The sequence below is a fragment of the Myotis daubentonii genome, chromosome 1, assembly GCF_963259705.1.
Source record: "Myotis daubentonii chromosome 1, mMyoDau2.1, whole genome shotgun sequence".
In the NCBI taxonomy this organism is placed as follows: domain Eukaryota; kingdom Metazoa; phylum Chordata; class Mammalia; order Chiroptera; family Vespertilionidae; genus Myotis; species Myotis daubentonii.
This window is the reverse complement of record NC_081840.1, coordinates 132,260,203-132,285,326: the sequence shown is the minus strand read 5'-3', so window position 1 is coordinate 132,285,326 and position 25,124 is coordinate 132,260,203. Positions and strand designations below refer to the sequence as shown.

Below are 25,124 nucleotides of genomic sequence, written 5' to 3'. Positions count from 1 at the left end.
TGGAATGGGAAGCCTGGAGGGGTCTTTATGACAGAGATTCTCTGTGATAAATGGGACTTTTGATTCCTTTTAGATTGTTTTTTGGATATTATAATCAAATCACTCTTGAGAAAAGCTAACAATTCAATTCAGTAGGTAGATATACAAGTGAAAACTTGCCAATTCTATTATTCATCTGTAATTATATAACTATTTTTTAAAGGGTTGATTTGGAAGGTTATTCAAATATGCAGTGAACTGTGTATGTCACTGAGTGATGTGCTGAAGTTAACATCACATCCATTCCATAAAGAGTCACGTGGCATCATTACATGCTGGGCATTGTCCCCTGCACTCAAGAGGTGGAAAAGTAAAAATACAGTTCCTCAAGAAACTGAAGAGTGAGGAGACAGACATAAATCAGACAACATGACAAAATGACAAATATGGGCCACATAGGAAAGCAGAACAGAAGCGAGAATGGTTGATGTCATTTTGGGGTCAGGAAAGGCTTCCTACATGGGATGGCTGAGCTGGGCTTTGGAGGAACATCACAAAAGCAAGCTTCCTGTGTGAGGCTGGCTGCGAGGAGAAGGCAAGTCAGAGAGGCTGCGAGCTATGCAGAGCAGGCCCAGCTTCTGGACACCAGCTTGCCGATTGGCTGAGACTCCTCTGTGGTGAGCAGTGAGTAAAATGGCAGAGAGGGCTCAGAACCGGTACCCTGGCTGACGCGTCTCTCAGGAAATATGGAACTAGCCAAAAGGAGATGGCTTCTTCCTAACATTCCCACCAATACTTTGTAATACTTCCTTGACCATCTAAAGACAGTCATCTATGCTATAGCCTCCCCATATACATCCTATATAATAAAAGGGTAATATGCAAATTGACCCTAACGGCTGAACAACTGGTCACTATGATGCGCACTGACCACCAGGGGGCAGGCGCTCAAAGCAGGAGCCGCCCCTTGGTGGTCAGTACACGCCCACAGCGGGAGCACTGCTATGCCACAAGCCTGGCTGATGGCTGCAAGCACAGCAGTGGTGGTGGGAGCCTCTTCCGCCTCCTCGGCAGTTGGACATCCCCTGAGGGGTCCTGGACTGCGAGAGGGCGTAGTCCAGGCTGAGGAAACCCCCTGAGTGCATGGATTTTCATGCACCAGGCCTCTAGTAGTTTCATAAATCAATATAATGTACTAACTGCAATGAAAAGGAGAAATAAAAGGAAAGTATATAAAATAGTGCAGATTTCAATGTTATCAATTCTCTGATACAACTACACTAAGTCAAGTGATAACATAGTCAGATTCTTCTATAGTATGTGGAATCATGGCAGATATAAAAGTTTAAGTTTAAACTAATATGGGTGGGCTGCACTTGTAACGTAAATGGAGTAGCAGTATCACCATCTGCAATATGAATTTCTAAATAATGATAAAACTAAAATAAAACAGTTGTAAAGAAAACAAAAACTACCCTTCAACTTACACAGCAATTGCATTTTTGGGAATTTGGTGAATATTAAAGCTGTGCAAAAATATTTTTATGTTTGAATATTGGATGGGTTTAGGTTCTCGGATCAAATAATTAGAAACAGTTTTTTATACACAAATGTCTGGCAGGACATTCAATAATGTTGGACATAGAGTAAACCTTCACTTTGCAGAACTCTCCTGTGAATTATAAGATGGGATCCTGCCATATGACTGCTGAGTGGTAAATGCCAGTTAGAGTGCCAGGTTATTGTGATGACCACAAAACACCACACGTTCTTCGCAAAGCACTCCCCAGGGAGCAGTTCCGCCCCATTGAGAACATCTATCTTAACCCACTGGGCTTCCCCGTTCAGTCTGTGGTCAGCCACTGGAGAGTGGGTTGTTCACCTCTGGGAAGAAGATCAGCAATCTATCCAGGCACCAGGTTCCCATCCTTATGAGGCAGTACCTACTACTGTTCATTCATTCACTCATCCATTCATGGGATAAATATTTATTTGAGCACCCATTATGTTCCAGATACTATTTTGAGTACTGGAAAAGAACATCAAGATAAAATACCATACTACTACTAGTAGTAATTCTAAAAATTGTGTTGTAAAAATTCCTGCATTTATAGAGCTGATTCTAAATGCTTCTTTTGGCTCTTCCTGAAACCACGGGGACCAGGATGACATTTTCCCCAGAAGGTTCTGAAATGATTAGAGTTCAGCCCTAAACTTGAAAAGTCACTGTGCTCTGTTTCCCATCCCAAATTTTGCCCTGGCATGTTGGCCCGTGGATTCTAACAGAGGCTTCTCAATGAAGTTAAGGAATTTGTAAGAGGCAATGTAGAGATGCTCCAAATAAGAATATAAAAATCTTCCTGTTATCTAATTCCCAGGAAAATATTAAAAGATAAAGTTCTAAGAAAATTAGTGTCTGAAATAAAATTAAATGGGAAAGAAAGTCCACTATCAAAGTCTCTTGCCCTTTAGCATTAAAGTTCACAGAAATTAACATTCAAACACTTCCTTCCCCACTTTCTTCTTGGCTCAAATTAATGGCTGGGTAAAGTGCAGGATCTTTCAGTCATTGTAGGTAGAGGCTGTCTTCCCCTAAATTTTTTGTGCAATTCCTTCGGGATCTTAAGTAGATTCTAATGTGCTCCACTATCAAAGAGTTTTAAAAGCTGAGAAAACATAGAGTTCTTCTCAGAACTCATCTACAGCCACAAGACTTAGAACATAACTTAAGCTCCAGGTCTGAAGCCCTGGTGCCAGGCCACATATGCACCCAGTATGCAATCAGCAGCAGCAATGATTGTGCAGGTCCCAAGGGCACCACCCCTGTCCTGGTCCGAATGTCCCCATCTCCAGCACTGTGCAGTGCGCCTCCTGTCGCACACTCTGGAACCCCTGCAGAAGTCCACAGTGGAGATTTAGCATTATCAGCGAATGGGATGGCAGATGAAAAAATGTTGGCTTCGGCTGCCAAGAGTCCAGGAGCCCATGTCAGTTGTCCAGAGGCCACAACCTGTCTATTTCAACTCAATTAAGAGAAATCTTATTGTGGCAGTGAATGAACAAATGCAAACATCAGCTCAAAGCCAGGCATTATGCAATTACCTTCCATCACTTTTACCAGCTATTTATTCAAAACCCAAATCAGATCTTATAACTTCCACAGGAGAAGATGCAAACTCCTTAGCATGAAGCATATAGAACTTCAGTCTTGTCCCAATGTGTTTCCCAATCCCAATTCTCTCACCCTAATCTCCAGGCACATCAAAAGGTGGCGAGCTGTTGAGACATGCCATGCCTTCAGTACTCCCGAGGCTTTCTGCATCGCCTTCCATCTGCTTCCTCTTCCATAGGACTGGAAGGGCTCCACCTACTGTGTGTGTGTGTGTGTGTGTGTGTGTGTGTGTGTGTGTGTTTATTGTTGACAGTATTACAAATGCACATCCTGCCTGGTTTCCCCCCCTTTGCCCTTCTTCCCAGCCCCTGCCCCACCCCAGGCCTTCACCACACTATTGTCTGTGTCCATGGATAGGCATATATGTATACAGTTCTTAATTTTAAATAATAGTTCAAACAAATATCTGTGTGAGGTCTTTCCTGACTCCATCATCTGGGTTCCCCTATTACATTACTATTTCATTGTAGCACTTATTTTCTATATTTTATATATAATTCATACACAGATATATATGTATATTTAATTTATGGATCTCTTTCTACCACTAATTTGTCAGTGTAAAATTAGTGTCTTGAATGTGTGGAAAGGGCATTATAATCGTTGTATACATAGGACTAGCACAGAGGCGAGGCACACAGTACATAGAATAAAAGTGCTGCTAATATGAATGTGCTGATAAAGGCAGCAATGTTTCTAATAGAAGTTTAACTTACTTACCTGAAAAAGTACATTAGCTAAAATTTGACCAAACTACTCTTTTATAAAGTGAGGGGGGATACATGGCTTAACTCTTGAATCTCTTCTGGCTCTAAATTTACTAAAATCGTGTTCAAGCAGGTGAGACAGTGCCATCTAGTGGTCTGTCCTTTCTTCTGTTCACTGTTAAATTACTCTATCCATTTCTATTTTATATATTCCTAACATTTTAAACTAAGTCAGTTGTCAAGTCTATTCTCAGGCTTATAGCACACCACAGTTCTTTTAGAAATTCAATATTTACATCTACACACATACTGATTTTAGAAATACCATGATTACTGAGCTGGAGAAAACAGTTTTCTAGTAATTGACAGAAATCCAAGTACCCACTATTTCAACAGGAGTTTGTCGACTTATTCTGGGTACTGGTGATACCACGTGAATAATTAGCCTTCCCACGCATGGCATTTACGATCTTGTTGGGAGAAAAAATAAATAAGCAACAAATAAGATACATTTTTATTATAATAAGAAAATAGAAGAGGGGGAGGGCCACATTAGATTGGCTTGGCCTCTCTCAAAAAGAGACATTTGAGCTGAGATCCCTTGAGTGTGGTCTGTCCGAGAGCTGAGGTCCTTCCAAGAGTTGGGTAGGAACTCGTCCTGGGATGGAGGAACTACAGGGAGCCGGGAAGTTGGAGGAAGGCTGAGGCAGGCCCAGGCCAGACCAGGTAGGGGCTTGCAAGCCCCATAGAGTTTGGTTTTACATTAAATGCAGTGCGAATCCCCTGGAGCATTTTAGGCCGAGCAGGAGCATGATCTGATTTAAGTTTGAGAACACTCAGGCAGCTCAATGGAGAACACTCTGGCTGCTCTGGCTAAACACATCTGTCAGGAAGGTATTACAAGAACAAAGGTGAAGGAGATGCTGGCGACAGTGGAGACGGAGCCCTCTGGGATCGATTTTGAAGGCGAGTGGAATAGAAGCCGGGTAGAGGAGAGAGGCAGGAACCAAGGATGACTCAAGTTGTAGCTTAGAGCCGTTCATTGATATAAAGAAGTCAGGGAGAGAACAGGGTTGCAGGGGTGGGTATTGGGAGAGAGGACTTATTTATTAGCTCTTTATTGAGTTCCTCTCCTGTGCCAGACACTCTTCTAAAAATGGGACTTGCAGTGCACAGAACAAACAGCAACCTGTGCTTTCATAGATCTTTCACTTCCTTCAGAACGGAAGAGAGTAACATAACTAACATGTACCGTGTGTAGAGGAACTGCATGCGCTAAAGAAAACAGAACACAAGAAAGACAGAAGAGAATGATGGGAAGGATGCCATCTAAAAGAGTGGTCAGGCAGAGGGAACAATGCAGGCGGCAGACAGGAAGCAGCTGCGGGCCTCTGTGCTCAGGGAGCAGAGGAAACAAAGCGGAGACAGTAGGATATAGAGTGAAAAGGTCAGGGGTGGGGTGGAGAGCAGATTCTGTTAGGCCTTCGAGGCCACTTTCATGGCGTGGCCTTTGTACTGAGTGGATGGGAAGCAGTGAGGAGGGTTCTTAGCAGAATATATATGGCCCGACTTGCATTTTAACTGTTTCCTCTGGCTGACATGTTGAGGACCCAGGCAAGGCTGGGACCTGCACCATAGTGAGTGGATGTGAGGGTAGTGGTGGGTTTGCTGACTGTAATGACACATTATTTTTAAAATCATATATTGCTTTCACAATCAGAAAAAACTTTTTAGACATTGTATCAGGTTTTTACTGAAACTCGTTTTATATTATATTCAATTTAATAACTATTCTGTTCCTAAATTAAAACTAGCTCTAAGAACATCAATGTAAGATTCTTAATCATGACTTATTGGGACTTCCCATCCATTTTAGTATAAAATTTTCAACTTCTTGGTGAATAATGGAGAACTAATGAACTATTTTCCTTTCAGTTATATGACGGGGAGAGTGAAAATGCCAAGCTGGCCGGAACATTCTGTGGTTCCACTGTACCCGCTCCCTTTGTCTCTTCTGGGAACTTCCTGACAGTTCAATTTGTCAGTGACATAAGTTTAGAAAGGGAAGGATTTAATGCCACATATACCTTCATCGACAGTGAGTAAATGGAGACATTTTTATATATTATGAAACATGTGTACTTATGCACTAAAAATAATGTCACACTTATATTTAAACTCGGTGTTAATTATCATCTAAGTTCAATGTCAATTACTAAACACCATGTTTAGTACTTACTTACTCTATGTTTAATTCAGAGTATAAATCTGGTACAATTCTTAGCCAACAATATATATTCTAAATTCTTCACGGAGTGATCGATGTAAATATAATTCCTTTGGCTGGAGGGGTAGAGAAGGCAGAATTTTAAATATTGCATGTGTGATGAGACATGAGTAAAATTTGTCTTGAAAATTGTTCTTTTTTCCCATCTCAGTGACTTGTGGTGGAACATATAATGCAACTTGGACCCCACAAAATATTTCGTCACCCAATGCATCAAACCCAGATGCCCCACTTTCCACCTGCACGTGGGTCTTCGAAGCTCCTCCGCATCAGCAGGTCGAGATAACCGTGTGGGCATTCCAGCTGCAGTCGCGGGACTGCCACCAGAATTACTTGGAGTTTCAGGACACACCGGAGGTAATCATTACAGTGTGAATGGCATTCACATCTAGTGACCTTTTTACCAGTACTTGCATAACACTTGAAGTATGAATAATGAAATAAATTGTCAAAATTTCTCCTAGCTTAATGTGTTTTTTAGCTATACACAAACCCTCTATTTAGGTGTTGAGAAATTTGAATGTGGTCCTTAGGTCAGGAACTCTCAGACTTTCATGAGCATAAGGAACATCTGGGTATCCTTATACAGGTGCATACCCCTGGGCCTCTCTCTCAGAGAATGATTCCCCCACATAGCACCCATTACTGTGAATTTTTTTAGGTTTATGTATTTTTTTTTTACTTATTGTCTAAAGTTTTACATATGTCTCCTTTTTCTCCGATTAACCCCCCCACCCCAAGCCATTCCCACCCCAGGCAAGCCTTCATCTTGGTTATGCTAATATGCATGCATACAAGTCCTTTGGTTGCTCTCTAACCGCCCCCGCTCCCCTGCCATTTGTCTCTGGATCTATTCTTGTTCATCAAATTATGTTGACCATTATATCCTACATATGAGTGAGATCATGTGATATTTATCTTTCTCTGACTGGCTTATTTCACTTAGCATAATGCCTCCAGTTCCATCCATGCTGTTGCAAATGGTAAAAGTTCCTTCTTTTTTATAGCAGTGTAGTATTTCATTGTGTAGATGTACCAGAGTTTTTTAATCCACTCATCTGTTGATGGGCATTTAGGTTGTTTCCAAATCTTAGCTATTGTAAATTGTGCTGCTATGAACATAGGGGTGCATATATCCTTTCTGATTGGTGTTTCTGGTTTCTCCAAATGGGAGTTCCATTTTTAACTTTTTGAGAAAACTCCATACTGTCTTCCATAGTGGCTGCACCAGTCTGCATTCCCACCAGCAGTGCAGCAGGGCTCCTTTTTCTCCACATCCTCTCCAGCACTTGTCGTTTGTTGATTTGTTGATGATAGCCATTCTGACAGGTGTGAGATGGCATCTCATTGTCATTTTGATTTGCATCTCTCAGATGATTAATGACTTTAAGCATGTTTTCATATGTCTCTGGGCCTTCTGTATGTCCTCTTTCAAAAAGTGTCTATTTAGGTTCTATGCCCATTTTTTGATTGGATCATTTATCTTCCTTTTGTTAAGTTGTATGAGTTCCCTGTAAACTTTGAAGATTAAACTCTTATCTGAAATATCATTAGCAAATATGTTCTCCCATGCAGTGGGCTTTCTTGTTTTGTTGATAGTTTCTTCTGCTGTGCAGAAGCTTTTAATATTGAGGTAGTCCTATTTGTTTATTTTCCCCTTAGTCTCCACTGCCCTAGGAGCTGTGTTGGTAAAGATTTTGCTACAACATACGTCCTCTATTTTGCTGCCTATGGAGTCTTGTAGGATTTTTATGGTTTCCTGTTTTACATTTAAGTCCTTTAGCCTTTTTGAGTTTGTTTTTGTGTATGGTGTAAGTTGGTGATGTAGTTTCACTTTTTTGCATATATCTGACCAAATTTCCCAGAATTTTTATTGAAGAGACTGTCTTGACTCCATTATATGCTCTTGCCTCCTTTGTCAAATATTAATTGAGCATAATGACTTGGGTCGATTTCTGGGTTCTCTGTTCTGTTCCATTGGTCTATATGTCTGTTCATGTGCCAGTACCAGGCAGTTTTGAGAACAGTGGCTTGGTAATATAACTTGATATCTGGTATTGTGATCCCTCCAACTTTGTTCTTCTTTCTCAGGATTACTGTGGCTATTCGTTTTGTTGTTGTTGTTGTTGTTGTTTTGTTTTGTTTGTTTGTTTGTTTGTTTATTCCAGATGAATTTTTGGAGAGTTTGTTCTAGATCTTTGAAGTATGCTGTTGATATTTTAATGGGGATTGCATTGAATTTGTAGATTGTTTTGGGTAGTATGAATATTTTAATGATGTTGAATCTACCAATCCACGAACATGGTATGTTCTTCCATTTGTTTATGTCTTCCTCTATCTTTTTTCAATGTCCTGTAGTTTTCCGAGTACAGGTCTTTTACCTCCTTAGTTAAGTTTATTCCTAGGTATCTTAATTTTTCCATTACTATTAGTTTTTGATGAGCATCTCTGGTGTTCTGATTCTGGTGTTCCATGGGCCATGCTTGGAGAAACACTTCTGTAATTAGTGGAATCTAAGTGTAGGGTGAGATGAAGGGGTCAATGCAAACACAGGGAAATGAATGAAGAGGCCATTGAGCCTGGCTGGCATGGCTCAGTGGTTGAGTGTTGATGAACTGGGAGGTCATGATTCGACCATGGTCAGGGCACATACTCAGGTTTCGGGCTTGACCCCCAGGGTGGGGTGTGCAAGAGGTGGCCGATCAGTGATTCTCTCTCATTAGTGTTGTTTCTACCTCTCCCTTCCTCTCTCTGAAATCACTAAAAAATATATATATATTTTTAAATATATTTTATTGATTTTTTACAGAGAGGAAGGGAGAGAGATAGAGAGTTAGAAACATTGATGAGAGAGAAACATCGATCAGCTGCCTCCTGCACATCTCCTACCGGGGATGTGCCCACAACTCAGGTACATGCCCTTGACCGGAATCGAACCTGGGACCTTTCAGTCTGCAGGCCGACTCTCTATCCACTGAGCCGAGCTGGTTTTGGCAAAAAATATATTTTTAAAAAGAGGCCATTTAGCCCCACTCTATTGGGACTATATTTATGGTAATGCAAGAGAGAAAAAGTAGGGAGGAGTTGTTTTGGTTTAAAAAAAAGTCCAAATTCCGATGGGATAAGTTATTGAGGAGACAGTTGGACATAAAAGTGTGATAGAGATGGTTTGAAGATTTGGTTGTCATCATCATATGAGTCAGTAGTTAAAACAATGAGAGTAATGAGATTATCCAGGGAACTGTAAAGTGAGGAGTTGGGAACAGAGGACGGATGCCTGGGGGAACACTTGGGAATGCCTACAGTGTGAGGAGATTAGTTAATCTACCCAAGTTAATTTTAGGAGGGTCATATTCAAACCCCCATGTGCTGGCTGGCAATAGAAGAGGATCCAATCTGTCACTTCTGAGTTTTCAAGTCCTCCTCATTCTATATCCGGGTCCCCTGTATTGCACATGTATCTTGGTGGAGGCTGACTCCAATTGGAGAGAGGTTTGAGAACTACTGGCTGCTGAGCAGACACCAGATTTGCTGAATTATTACAAAGCACAGACACTGAGGTATATCCTATTATCCCATGGTGGTCAAGATGCTAGGTTATCATCATCCCATTGGCTATCAGAACACTATTTGTATATCCCAGTGGTACCCTTCCTGGAAGGACTTAGAACCAAACAAAACCCTTTAGTTAAAGCTCTTTCTATTTCCCATTGCTTCATGAATCCAAATTTCCCACTGGGTGCAGACATGCTACTCACAGGGCACCAGACAGTTCTGTATTATAATGGCAGCTAGATTAGCCTCATAAAAGACCCTATATTTGTCATGAATAAATAATTCAGCTGAATGAATAAAGGAAATAACAAACGGTTTCAGCATGAGTAGGGAGGGAGAAAAGTTAATAAATCAACTGATAACAGAAAAACTGAAACTCTCAGGGTGTCCAAAAGTAGAAAGAGAAGATATAGTTGGAAGATCATGAAAGAATCATGTGGTGGAGGCATTGCAGATAATAAAAAGGTCTGCCTGGATAACTGGCTTCGGAGTTGGCAACCACAGAGAGTAGCGATGAAAGTCAGTGGTATTAAGGAATGCAAATTAGGATATTTAATGGGTTCTCTGTAAGAACACTGAAACCTCCAAGTGCTCATAAAATGACTCTGAGCTAAAATACCACAAGTCTTTAATTAAGGAAGGGAAGTAACCAGGAAGAAAGTGAGAATAATGATAAGTGTCAGAGAGTATCTTCGGCCAGATGTGGAGACTCTCAAAGGAGAACTAGCTTTGATGCAAGGACATAGGCTGCAGAGAGCAGCCTGGGGATCCCTGCCCTTCCTCCCACCCCTCATTCTTACTCAGTAAACTGTGGACTGTGGGAAAGAATGGCCTCTACCAGGAGACTGATGGAGACCCAGGTATCACTCAAGGCTAAGGATGTGTACAGGAATGGTTAACAATGCAATTAAAGTTCAAGTATACAATAGGGGAGTTTAGGAAAGGACCAACAGCAGGAGGCATTGTGGGGTAGAAGCTCAGATCGGTACTAGGAGTTTGCAGCAGGAGTGGGGAGTGAGCCTTTCAGATGTTTAAGAATTATAGGTATTAGAGGCATATCTGTGTGAGAGGCAACAGATGCCCTGACTTTGATACAAGTAGACGAACTGTAGTTCGCTTGGACAGCACTGTGCTCAGAGCAAGGGCACAGGCCTTGGCTATGAAGAGAGGAGCATGGTCTCATTTTCAGGAGGCAACTTATCTGTCTGGTGATTTCAACATAAACTTGACCTCCCCTACTTCCTCTCCCTTAGAGAATGTGAGACAGTTGTGGATTCTAAGGCTAATGCCAGTCTTATTGCCAAGTGTCAAACAATATAACTAGTTTCCATGGCTGAATATTGAAGCACACTTTCATATGCATTTCATTTCTGCTATGGCCTATCTTCTTTTGAAGCAAAATATAATGTGATTTGGCTTCCATTTCTTTTCAGAGCAGTGGAAATGCAAGGATTCACCTCTGTGGCAGAAATGCTTCAGCTGTGCCGACGTTTTATTCTTCTATGAGCACTGCCATTGTCACTTTCAAGTCCGAAGTTTTTAATGACAACTCTAGAGTGAGTTTTACCTATCAGATTGCAGGTGAGCCCTGGAACTTTATCTTTTGTACCGAACATCTTCCATCAGTATAATTATTACTGGAATGGACTCCTGAGGGTAAATTAGGGCTTGTTAACTTGAGCCACACCCATATGAGGTGAGACTCTTCACTAGAAACCAGGCCCAATTTAGCAAGTTACTAAAGCTGGTTTCCGAGGAGGTCAAGCTAATATAATACTAATTCAAATGTTTAGAATGTCAGCATACTCTTCAAAGTTCACATAGTTAACAATTTAAAATTATATGTTATTTTATTAGTTATCCACTTGAACATTCATAGAAATCACTGTAGCTTAGAACATATTTTGTCAAAACCAGGAAGCTTTGAAAGGCTATTGGATTACTAAAACTGAGAAGTTTATTTTCAAAGAACATTTTCTTTCATGTTCATTCCAACCTTGATTAAAACTAACACTGCCTTTGATTAAAACAAACAAATAAAAACACTACGGTGTTTTCACCAAAAATGGTTAAGAACAGCAATTTGCCAGTTCAATCAGAACAAATAACCCATTAAAGGGAAATCCTCATACAAGACTCTGTCTTGGAGGTAAAGACTTTATTCGTGAGTCTAAATGTCAGCCAACCACCTCAGTGTGATCAGAAAAAGCACAGAGAATTCTAGAATATTCATCTTTAAAGGTGAGGGCTCCTATTTCACATTTCACCTGGGGGTGTTTCCTGTTGCCAAGACCCTGCGTAGCATTTGCTCCCTGTGCCCTTCACCTCCCCTCGGGGATCTCAGTGACCTCAAAAGTAGATGCAGAGGCTGGGTTAGTTTTTTTCTAAAGTGTTTAAATTTAGTCATTTCTTGAATTATTCCTGTCAGGTTGAAAGAACACTAACTATTGGGATACATACATTAATTGTGATTTTTTTTTTATCTAAGGTTGTAACAGAAACTATAAAAAGGCGTTTGGCAATCTGAAGAGCCCCGGATGGCCCGCTAATTATAACAATGACATGGATTGCACTGTTACTCTCACAGCCCCACAGAACCACTCCATTTCCCTCTTCTTCCACTCCTTTGGCATTGAGGACTCAAGTGAATGCAGACATGACTTCTTGGAGGTAACATACATTTGGATCTCATGCAAATGAATTATTTAAAAGATGATGGATCACTTCAAGTTTTTCACCTTTTTCTCTGCTGCTGCTAAAAATATATCCCTTACTCATTTCATTAATTTATTTCTTATTATTTCACTCCATAAGTCTCCTATGGCCAGGCACCAGAAATGCAATAGGGCTCCCAGGAAGCACATGGTCCAGTGGGAAGGCCAGGCAGAAAATAGTCAACTCCCACAGGATGTGAGAAGGACTAACAGAGTCACGTGGGGGACAGAGAAAGCTTCTTGAAGCTTCGCGTCCTCCTTCCACCCTCCACTCCTCCCCAAACACAAGAGAGCAGCCTCCTGGGCCTGGAGCAAGCAGAGGCATGCTCCTCCAGCTCTTGCCCCTCTGTGATGCCCGTGATTCCCGGGGCACCAGCAGAGCGCCCTCTGCGCCCTTTCTGCCCCAACATCACCCACGTTGTGGAAGTGAGAAGGACTGTGGTGTTGTTATTCATGGGAAGATGTTCTGAATGAGGCCATAACTGGTGCAGGCTGTGTATGTAGCCCAATGCCTCTATTTTGCCATGAAAGTCCCAGAGCTCCCCTGGGTGTCCTTTACAAGCTCTGTGGAAAATGAATTCATTCTGAGGAAATAAAGTGGTCTGCACAGAGGATGCTGAATTCTCTGCTCTCTTGGAGTCTGCAGTAAGGTTTCCATAAGGTTTGTTCACTCCTTTACATCTGCTATGGAGTTTAATTTTCCTGGAAAGCTCAGAATTCATCTAAGTCAGTGGTTCTCAACCTTCTGGTCTTTTTAATACAGTTCCTCATGTTGTGACCCAACCATAAAATTATTTTCGTTGCTACTTCATATCTGTAATGTTGCTACTGTTATGAATTGTAATGTAAATATCTGATATGCAGGATGATCTTAGGCGGCTCCTGTGAAAGGGTCGTTCGACCACCAAAGGGGTCTTGACCCACAGGTTGAGAACCGCTGGTCTAAGTCCTTTGTTGATGAATATTCTTAACCTATAATGTGACAAGTAGTGGGAGGAAGCTCCTGCCTTTTCCATGGGGAATACTTGCCCTGGTAGGAAACTGGAGGAGAGGGATGTGGCAGGGAGGAGTCGAGGAGAGAAATACAGTACTGTTTGTGTCAATCAGGGTGTTCAACTCAGACTTATGTACCTCACACACCATGGAATCTAAACATTTGTATGAAGCTCAAAGCAGAAAGGAGGGGAGGAGTGGGATACCCAGAAGGACAGACTACCCGGTCATTTTGGAATCCCACTGAAGCTACATCCTGCTCACCTCAAGCCTGAGTTGATCATCACTGACTGGAGTTAGTGTTTTTCCTTTGCCTTTGTCCGCTGGGAGTGAAGGCCAGCTCTCGAGCACTGACGGATGAGGACTTCTCCTCCCAGCTGTCCTTCCTTATCCCATAGAAATGGGTCTGAAACTTCTTGTCCTACGAACAAAAACAGGAAACTGCTACTTAGGTCTGTGAAGTGCAGCTGCATCTGGTTGTTGGTGGGAAGATCGTGGCATAGTTTATGTGGCAGCCATCCCAGCAAACCTCGGCATTCCATCGGTTAGCTATGGCAGGAACAGAAATTTCTGAGGATCCCAACTGTATTAATCAACTCAAAGGCCAAGCCCTAGATCACATTTGGAATTTGCATTTGTCTTCAGATCTTTGAGACCCTCTCTTCTCAGGGTCCTCTAATGTCCTGGAAATGTCTACCACTCTCATGGTTCCTGCGAAGAGAAAAATGTATAGAATAAGTCACTAGCATGTTCCGTGGGAATCAATACCTTGCTCATCTCTCAGAGCATCAGCTTTCTTAAAGATAATCAACAGGAAAAAGGCCCAAAGCCAGGAGTATTGTGATGGCACATCTGGTCCTCCAGCATCCTTGGATTGGCACCCGTCTCTGTCTCCTGGTAGATAACTGGCTACTCTGTCCATGGCCAGGCACTCCAAAAAGCACCAGAGAGGCATTATTCCCTCGGTTGGCTACTACATAGACCTAAAAGGAAACTCTGCAGGTTAACACACCCAGCAAGATGAGCCCCTGGACCTCTGAAGACACGCTATGACTTAGAACAATCAGCAGTGGACCAAAGGTTAAACTACAAAATTATAAAGGAGGAACGTCCAAGATTCTGAGTACCTATATTAATAAAACCATCACCTCTGCTTTGCCTGGAATCCTCCTCAAAGGCACAGGAGGAGCCAGGCCTGAGGACAGAACGAGGCTAAGTTCACAGTGTGTATGTGGTTATAGACATGTTGACTCGCTTCCTGGTTTTCTGTGTGTTTACTCCATGCAGTGAATTAAAAAAAAAATCTAGTCAGCTGCAAAATGTATTTTAAAAATATATCTTAACAGTAAGAAATTTTGTCAATTGAGTTGTCTCCTTTTTTCATATAGAAATTTCTTTTGTTTGAACATTATATGCTTTACTAGAGGCATGTGCACAAAATTTGTGCATGGGGTCGGGGTCCTTCAGCCTGGCCTGCACCATCTCATAATCTGGGACCCCTCAGGGGATGTCTGACTGCCGGTTTAGGCCCGATCCCGCTGCGGGATCGGGCCTAAACCGGCAGTCGGACATCCCTCTCACAATCTGGGACTACTGGCTCCAAACCTCTCACCTGCCTGCCTGCCTGATCATCCCTAACCCTGCTGCCTGCCTGCCTTATCACCCCTAACCACTCTGTCTGCCTGCCTGATCACCCCTAACTACTCATCTGCCTGCCTGATTGCCCCTAACCACTTGCCTAACTGCCTTATCACCCCTAACTGCTCACCTGCCTGCCTGATCACCCCTAACCACTCAGCCTGTCAGCCTGATCACTGCTAACCACTCAGCCTGCCTGCCTGATTGCCCCTAACCACTCTCCCTACCTGCCTGATCTCCCCTAACCACTCACCTGCCTGCCTTATCCCCCCTAACTGCTCACTGGGCTGCCTTATCACCCCTAACCACTCTGCCTGCCTGCCTGATTGCCCCTAACCACTCTGTCTGCCTACCTCATCGCCCCTAACCACCTCTGCCTGCCTACTTGATCACCCCTAACTGCCTCTGCCTCGGCCCCCGCAGCCACGGCTTCATCCTGACGGACACCCGGAATGACATCCTGCTGTCCGATCTAATTAGCATATTATGCTTTTATTATTATAGATTATATGCTAATGTGTAGGAATGATAAATCAAAGAAGTATAACATACTCAAGGATAATAATTCATGACTCATTTTTAAAGGTAAGAAATGGAAGTGATAGCAGTTCGCCATTACTCGGCACATATTGTGGAACTCTGTTGCCAAATCCTATCTTCTCTCAAAATAATGAACTGTACCTGCGATTTAAGAGTGATAGTGCAACTTCCAGTCGTGGATATGAAATTATCTGGACCTCATCCCCCTCTGGTAAGACATTTGCACTTTGTGTGGTAAAGCAATGTAGGTGAGAAAAACATAATGTGCCTAATAGAAAAAGACCATTAAAAGTGACCTATCTTTTTAGCCATCTGTATACTTGATTATTTTCTGATAAAAGTAGAGATTTTTAACAATGAACGTACAAAGATTCTGTTTAATTCTACTTTTACTCATTTCTGTAGATTATTATATGTTAAAGAATATACATTTACATATAGTATAAAGATTTTAAAAATTCCTTTATAAATTCTGATTTTGTCATATTTTTTACTTTTGAGTTAATCATCAAGGTAGTTCTCTGAGAATTAAAAGGAAAAGTTTTTAAAAAAAGGCACATTATAACCCCATCCTTGTGCGTACATAAGCAGCTGTGCTTTGGGCAGCTCCTGCCATTTCTGGGCAGTCCTGGAAGTTAATTGCTTTTTCAGGGCAATAAGTACCTTTCTGCATCTTTGATTGGTTTGTTTATCAGATAATGAAGGAAATTTAAGTCATGTCATTATCTTTAAACTCAAAAGAGAAAGAATACTTTGTGACATGTCCTCAAGATACCTAAAAACTTTCAAAATAAGAATGATAAAAATGACATTTTAAATACACTGAGGAACAAGAAAAGGGTTCTGTCAAGACAATCATAGGTAATGGAATCTTGGCGCCTAAAGATACTTAAAGATGAGCTTCAATGCCCTAATTTCACAGATGAGGACATACAACACGGAACTAACGAGTTGCCTAACACGCAGAGCTACCAGTAGATTGTGGTGGAGGCAGGACCAGATGCCAGTGGTCAGAACCCAGCCCATTTGTTTTGTCATGCCATGTATCTTCCTCCTGTGCCGCACCATATCTGGATACCCAAGGCTATCTGGTCTGAATAATGATAGTATACAAATAAACAAATTAACACCAACACTTACCTTTTTTGGCTTTAAGTATGTCAGTCTTGGAACTGCCAATGATAAGCCCAGTCAAGTCACTTTTATAATAATTACTGCCCAAACATCCAGTAACATGTTTTCTGTTCAGCCCTGAAATTTCACTTTTATTTCACCCACATCATTGTAAGAACTCACTGCTTATGGAGAACTCTATCATAAAAAGTACACAACTACTTCAATTACTCTCCCCTACAGTTACCTAATCTAGTTTTCGGTTTTCCCATTGTGTTTGCAGCCCACCATTTTCACAGAACTGACGTAGAGGAAGCTGCCCCTAAGTCATGATAGAGGGAAAGGAAGATGTGGTGCAGAAAGGGGTGGGGGAGGCTTGGGGGGCAGCCTGGTGGTGAGGGAGTGGGAGGGACTTAGCTCAAAGGAGAAACAGGAAAAGGGTCTCCCCCTCCACTGCTCTTGCAGAGGGTCTCAGCACCTTAAGGAAACAACAGCCCCATCTTATCGCCTTACAAATGCACTAAAGGACTCCAACTGTTTTCTTCCTTGTTGAATCAAATTTCCTGCAATTCTTTCTTGCAGGCTGTGGTGGAACTCTTTCTGGCGACCATGGCTCCTTCACCAGCCCTGGCTATCCGGGCACTTACCCAAACCACACTCACTGTGAATGGGCCATCGCCGCTCCTGCTGGAAGACTTGTCACCGTCAACTTTTACTTCATCAGCATTGACGATCCTGGAGACTGTGTCCAGAACTATCTTCTACTCTATGATGGGCCAGATGTTAATTCTCCATCCTCCGGACCATATTGTGGCACAGTGAGTAGAGCAAGATTTTCAAATTCCCATTTCTTATGTTTAAATAATGAAAGTAACTCAGCATACACTTTTACAGGCAGACACATGCAAAGTACAAAGCACAATGTACTGTTACATATTCCGCACAGTTTTCAGATTTTTCTTTCTATTTGGGGGAGAATGAGTGCCACCTAGTGGTCATTGCATTAAATTAATAGTAATATAGTTTCCAAACCCAACCGTGCATCGGAATTACATACAGTTACACAGTTTTTACATAGGAATCACCTATGCTGTTACAGTTATTAATTGCAGCCTTCCAGTACACACACCTACTAAATCAGAATTTCTGGGGGAGGAGGTGTGGCACATTGTTTTTTAAAAGTTCCATTTCAATGCACCACTAAAGGTTGAATACCCGCATTTGTTTCTGCATGATTAGGACTTCAGAAAATTTAGGTGCCTGGCTCCATTTCATATACTTCTTGTTGAAAATTGTGCAGATTCTTTGAAGAAGACACAGATATTAAAGATTGGTCTGGTGACCAGGCGTTTGATAGTTTTTGCAAAGTTCTGATGGACTGGTAGATTTCTGACATTGACTCAACACTGTTTGCATGTGCCTGCATTGCCCTCTCGTTTTACTGAAAGTAGATACTAACAGAGCTTTCAAGTAAGCAAATGTGATTGCTGATGGGAGGGTATCTACTTCTCACTGTTCTACTTTTTAGTCACTTAGGCTTTCTAACCAAACCTGACTGAGAATTATGTCATTTGGAAATCTACATAGTTTTTTTCAAAATATATTTTTATTGATTTCAGAAAGGGATAGGGAAATAGAAACATCAACGATGAGAGAGTATCATTGATCAGCTGCCCTCTGCATGTCCTACACTGGAAATTGAGCCCACAACCCAGGCATGTGCCCTGATTGGGAATCGAACCGTGACCTCTTGTTTCATAGGTCCATGCTCAAACCACTGAGCCATGCCAGCTGGGCAATCTAGATAGCTTTTTTTTAAAAAAATATATAACATGATTTGTAAAATTATCAAATGTTTATTTTCAGAATTATCAGAAAATAAATGATTTTCCAAAGCCCTGGGAATTCTCCTATGCATTCTTTTAAAAACACTTTTTGAGTATATTTGCAGATGCACAATATATTTTATACTGTTTTGTTATATGGATTTTTCACTTACCAAAATATCATTACCATCTTATACCAATAAAAACACTGGGGTATCATATTTAATCATTGGATGAGGATTCTATTGCACAGGTACCACCTAATTTATTTGATGAATCCTCTCTGGTTTATAGACAATACTGTGAAAAACTCTCTTTAGCTGTATCCTTATGTACAGAGTTAATCACCTGGGAGCAGTCTTAGTCACTTGGCCAGTAGATACTGAATCCCTGTTATTCTCAGGGGATTGACAGAAAAGAGAAGCCAGTCAATGTGTCACATTTCAAATTCAGAGACTGACTAGGTCTTAGAATTTATTTGAAAGTCATAAACATTTCAAAAGGGGAAAAAAGAGGTCACCTTTAACAACACCATTATTTAGTATCTGCTTGGCTTTGTTTTGTTTTCAGTGACTTTCAAACATACAATCCCATTTGCTCCCCACAGAGGTAATTCAGTGATGTGGGAAGAACAAGGATAAGCAGGACTTTGCAGATAAAAGAAAACTGAGGGTAGAACTTAACTGTCATTTAAATTAATGGCACACTAAGTCAAAGTCTATAATTAGATATGTCAGGTTTTTTTAAAATTGTGGGTATTTATATTTCACCAGTTTTACATTTTCTTTGATAAATTAGGACATCATTTTAAGTATAATTGTTTTCTTTTTAAAATTACAGATACAACTGATTTCTTTAGTATTTCAAGTTCAATAAAATCAGTTTACTTCCAGAGTGATAAAAGCCACTCCTTAGATTGTTAACCTAAGTAACAAAATCTAAACATGAAAGAATAACAGGAAAAATTCGGAGAATCAAAGAAGACTTAAAACTTGGGTTAACTATTCACACTAGTTTGTTAAAGTAAAATAATAATTGAAAAATTTGGGAGATTAAAATGGAAAGACAAAATTGCATGCATGCAGAAATATGCAATATTGAATATACCTTGATATATATCTCTTTGGGAAAATATTCTCTGTGCTGTACTCACTTGAATAATTCACTGTCTTGGAAATGTCTGCCTTTGATGAGTCTTTGGGAGAATTGATGCAGTGAGGCTCAGTAGAATGGAGGCCAGATTCCAAACTGCAAGGAATCTCAACCCACTGTATAGTTTACTGACATATTTGGCTCACAGTTCACCTACTCCCATTTAGAATGTAGCTCATGACGTGAGTGGAAGATTTAAGGGCCTGCCTGGACTAGAATGTAGCTCATGAGAACAAGACCTTTTGTCCATTTGGCTCATTTTTTTATAACTCCAGTGCTAAAAAAAAAAAGTGCCTGCAACATGGAAGTCTCTTGATACCAGGAAAATATTTGTTAAATGATTAGGAAATGGGAGAAAGCTGAGACCTCATCCCCAAACACGCATTGTTCCACAGAAAGGGAAATGAAAATAAATCCCCAAAGAAAACTATAGATATTAAGGGGAGAGAGTTGCATACTTTACTTACATGACTGTTTCGGTTGCAGATATAAGTATGTGTTTTCATTAGAAAAATTAAAATTTTAGTAAGAACTTGAATTGGAAATTCAATTTTTTGTGTTGTTAATACTCACCCGAGGATATTTTCCCCCTGTTGATTCTTAGACAGAATAAAAGGGAGAAGGAGAGACACAGAGAGAGAAACATTGACGTGAAATACATCAATTGGTTGCCTCCTGCACTTGGGGATCGAGCCTGCAACCGAGGTATGTGCCCTTGACCTGAATTGAACCTGAGACCTTTCAGTCCACAGGCTGACGCTCTAACTACTGAGTCAAACCAGCTAGGATGGAAATTCAATTTTTAATGACAATTATTCTGAGATATAATTCACATACCATGCAATTCATCTACTTAAAGTGTATAATTCAATAGTTTTATTAGACTGAAAGTTGTGTAGCTATCATCACTACAACCAATTTTAAACATTTTCATTACCCCCAACGACCCCAGTAAACTATATTCATAACACCCCATTTCCCTTCAACCCCTAACACCAGTAATATTCTTCTATAAAGTATGTATATTAATTCCTAGCAAGATTACTTCTAGACATATTTAACAATTTACTGTAATTTTGTTACTGCTTTTTGTAGTACCTTTTAGTATGTTAACATTTTTTGAAAAAGGTTCAGATTTGTGAATAATATAACTTGTTACTTTTTTTTTTTCAATTTTAGGACACTAACATAGCTCCCTTTGTGGCCTCCTCACATCGGGTCTTCGTAGAATTTCATGCAGAATATGCAGTGCGGCCATCAGCAATACAGCTAACCTGGGACAGCTGAGGGCGCCACACTGATTCAGCACCGTGGCTCATCTGCAGGAGCCTCCGACATCGCCCTGGACAGAGTTCTGCCATCCTGATCCGTGACCCTGCCTATGCCACTGAGAGTAACTTTAACACTTGTTTTTCACCAAAGAATGTGTGGAATCAATATTTGTACATTTTTAAAAATGTAGAACATAGCTTCTTTAATTTTGGCTGTGCTCATCATCCTTAATTCTAATATTTGAGCTGAAACTTTCTAAAATTCCCTAAAGAGTTGGAAATGATTATAGTATATGTGCTGTAAATTTTCAAACATAAATGATAAAACAGAGGTGTGATTTTTACTGTGAATGTCAAATTATGTGTAATAAACTTGAATTGTACACAAATATGCTGCATTCATTTTTAACTTTTCATTTTTTATTTTTTTATTGCTTAAGGTATTACAAATAGTAGTACATATCTCTCTCTCTCTCTCTCTTTCTTTTCCCCCATTGACCTCCCCGCGGCCTCCCCTCCCCCTCGGCACTTGCCCCCCCCCCCCCCAGGTGTCTTGTGGCTGTTGGTTATGCTTATATGCATGCATACAACTCCTTTGGCTGATCTCTAACCTCTCCAACCCTCCCCTACCTTTACGCTGTAGTTTGACAGTCTGTTCGATGCTTCTTTGCCTCTATCTATTTTTGTTCATTCACTATAAGATGTAGGTGTATACAAATTTTCAAGTTGAATTTTTACATTTAAGTATGAATCCTTCAGGGAAAGAACACTGTAGCCAAGCTGCTGCATTCAGATTTAGTTCTACCAGTTAAGAAGTGTTTACTTAATTCTCTCTGTTTCAGTTTCCATAAGTACCACCAGTTTAAAAATATAATACGTGGCGTTATAAATAGTTGAACAACACTTTTACAAACTTTTCTTCTGCCTTTAACAAGAGACTTTATGTTACATATGCAAAGTTAGGTCCTATTAAGAACATGGGAACAAGAGAATGAAAGAAGCTTTGGGAATGTTTTCCTTTATTGTACTCTTATATTCAAACTAGTGGCCCAGTGCACGAAATTCGTCCACATTAAAAGGGAATTAATTAGTGGAAATATTTTAATATTGCTATTTGCCCTTTCTCTATAATAGAAGTGTGAGAGATCAAAGGAAATTAGTAAAATGTATATGAAAATAATATATAAATTTATTAATAAACTAGAGGCCCTGTGCACAAAAATTTGTGCACTCAGGGGTAGGGGGCCCTCAGCCTGGCGTGTGCCCTGTCGCAGTCTGGGACCCCTCGGGGGATGACCAACTGCTGGCTTAGGCCTGCTCCTCGGGGGACTGGGCCTAAGCTGGCAAGCAGACATCCCTCTGGCAGCCCAGCAACCCTCGGGGGATGTCCACTTGCCAGTAGGGAGCAGACCTAAGCTGCAGTCGGACATCCTTAGCGCTGCTGAGGCAGGAGAGGCTCCCACCACCACTGTTATACTGGCAGCCATCAGCCTGGCTTGTGGCTGAGCAGAGCTCCTCCATGTGGGAGTGCACTGACTACCAGAGGGCAGCTCCTGCATTGAGCGTCTGCCCCCTGGTGGTCAGTGTGTGTCATAGTGACCAGTCATTCCCAGTCGTTCTGCTGTTAGAGTCAGTTTGCATATTACCCTTTTACTATATAGGATAGAGGCCTGGTGCATAGGTGGGGGCCGGCTGGTTTGCCCTGAAGGGTGTCCCAGATCAGGGTGGGGGTCCTGCTTGGGTGCCTGGAAAGCCTGGGTGAGGGGCTGATAACTGTTTGCAGCTGGTCACACCCCTTTCAGGGTGGGGGTCCCCACTGGGGTGCCTGGCCAGTCTGGGTGAGGGGCTGAGGGCTGTTTTCAGGCTGGCCAAGCCAGTGACGGAAGCTCCCAGCCTCTCCGTTTTTTCTTTTTTTTTTTTAATTCTGGGTTTTATTTACCTTCTATAATTGAAACTTTGTTACTGCTCCAGCTCCAAGGCCAGGGCCTGCTGAAAGCAGGTATCTGGGGTTTGTTTAGCTTCTATAAATGCAACTGTTTTGCTTAGAGTGGAGCTCAGAGCCCGGCCGCAGCAGGGGGGAAGCTTGGCTTCCTCCATCACTGGAGCAAGCAAGCCTCCTGCTTGCTTCAGCTGCATGGCTGCTGGCCACCATCTTTGTTGGGTTAATTTGCATATCCTGCTGATTAGCTAATGGGAAGCGTAGCGGAGGTATGGTCAGTTACCATGTTTGTCTATTATTATATTAGATAAACAGTAACAAAAGGATATAACAACAGAAGCATGATATAAAAACAACAAAAACATGATATGAAAACAACAAAAACATGATATATTTTTGTTATCTATAGATATAGTATTTGCAAAGGTAGCTTCAATAATAGATCCATTACAAATCATTTCACAGAGGATTTCAATAATATCCATTCCTAAATGAAAACTGCTATCAAGTTTGCCATCTCCAAGTTTTACTAATCATCCACTATAAGCAGAATCCTCTGATCTCGTACTTGTTGTAAGAGACAACTTTCTGAAACATCCCCAAACATTACAGTACTTTAAACTTGTTTGTACTATAGCCGATCGCATAGCATGCGGTGCATTACTAAGACATTGTTGAAAATCCCCTCCAAGAAGGAGAACTTTCCCACCAACTACAACATTCAAATTCATAATGTCTCTTAGTAATCTGTCTATGACGTTTATAGCATGACTGGATGCCATGGTGCATTCATCAATAATGAGAAGTTGGGCCTTTTTAATAGTTTTAGCAACTTCACTGTTTATATCAAGTCTAGAAATTAAAGTTTCATTTAATGGAATCGGTAATTTATATTGGGAATGAAAGGTGCTTCCACCAAGAAGTAAATTTGCAGCAATTCCTGTAGATGCTGTGGGTAAAACAGTACCACCACGACCTCTAATATAATGTATTAAAACTTTATACAGATATGCAGGTGAATAGGATTCCTAGCTGGCAGGCCCCTGACAGCAAGCTGGCCACCTGTCGATTCCATGAGGAATGGGGCTTCCTCTTCCCTCCTTTCAGGGTCCAGGGTGCAGGTGAATGGGGTTCCTGGCTGGCAGGCCACTGACAGCAAGCTATCCAACAGTGGATTCTGTGAGGAATGGGGCTCCCTTCTCCCTACTGTCAGGGTCTGGTTTGAAGGCTGGCCACACTCCCTGTTGGGCCAGACCCAGAGTTCTACCCACAGCAGCAACCCAGGACTGACTGCCGCTGAGTTCTCCTGGTGTTCCAAGGGTGGGTTCTTCCTTTAGGCCTCGAGGGAAACAGCTCTGGGAGTGCGCAGCCCTTGGCAAGGCGACCCAGGACTCAGTGCTTCCATGATCCGAGGGCAGGTTCCTGCCTGAAACCTTGCCCTCTCGGGAAACAGCTCAGGGAGGGCACAGCTGTTGCCAAGACAACCCCTGCAGGACTGACTTCCTTCCAGTTGGTCAAGCCTCTGACGTGATGTGTTACACCCAGGGTTTTTATATAAATAGATGCCACAGAAATTTTTTTCTGCAGGAGTAGAGAGCCCCATAAATAATATATTTTTACCTTAAAAAGTCCTGCTTCCTTTCACTCTGTATTATGGATAGATGCATCAACTTTATGGATGACATGCTATTGGAAAGAACTGTGAATGCAATGAAGAGTACCATCAAATCAAAAGGAACAATGCACTAAAACTATCAAGATGAAATTTGATAGGGATTGATATAAGATCGAGCACTTTTATCTAAAAATGAATCACCAAGCTACAGAATGTGGAGAAAGTTTAACAATAACCTATGGAAATGACGTAGGAGTTTTATCTGAAAGCAAGATTAACACAGGCAGCTGTCAAACAATAAAAAAAGCTTTGATCTTAGATTATATCATTAGAGTAATGGGATCTACAAGAATCATTTTCCATCAGAGAAACATGCTTCCCTAGAAGGCATATTACAATATTTAGGAGGTGAAGAACGCATTGTCAAATACAAAATTGAAAACTTAAAACAGGGAAAAAGAATATTTTGTCCCCTTCTATTGGTTGTCTTTTCAATTCATTGGTGGTTTCCTTTGCAGTGTGGAAGCTCTTTAGCTTAATGTAGTCCCACTTGTTTTAATTTTTTTTATTGTATTATTTTCTTTTTTATTTTTTTTTATTAGTTAAGGTATTACAAATGTGTC

The 25,124-nt window shown here is 41.2% G+C and overlaps 1 protein-coding gene across 1 annotated transcript in view; it reads left to right on the top strand.

Annotated features, from left to right (window-relative positions):
• CUBN (cubilin) overlaps positions 1-21,336 on the top strand; it is a 284,448-nt gene extending 263,112 nt beyond the window's left edge. The window contains exons 61-67 of the mRNA XM_059660312.1: positions 5,794-5,956; positions 6,297-6,502; positions 11,134-11,281; positions 12,189-12,370; positions 15,631-15,796; positions 17,281-17,516; positions 20,856-21,336. Coding sequence (XP_059516295.1) covers positions 5,794-5,956; positions 6,297-6,502; positions 11,134-11,281; positions 12,189-12,370; positions 15,631-15,796; positions 17,281-17,516; positions 20,856-20,963 — 1,209 coding nt within the window. The 3' untranslated portion in view covers positions 20,964-21,336. The remainder of the gene's footprint in view (positions 1-5,793; positions 5,957-6,296; positions 6,503-11,133; positions 11,282-12,188; positions 12,371-15,630; positions 15,797-17,280; positions 17,517-20,855) is intronic.
• The last annotated feature ends 3,788 nt before the right edge of the window (positions 21,337-25,124 follow it).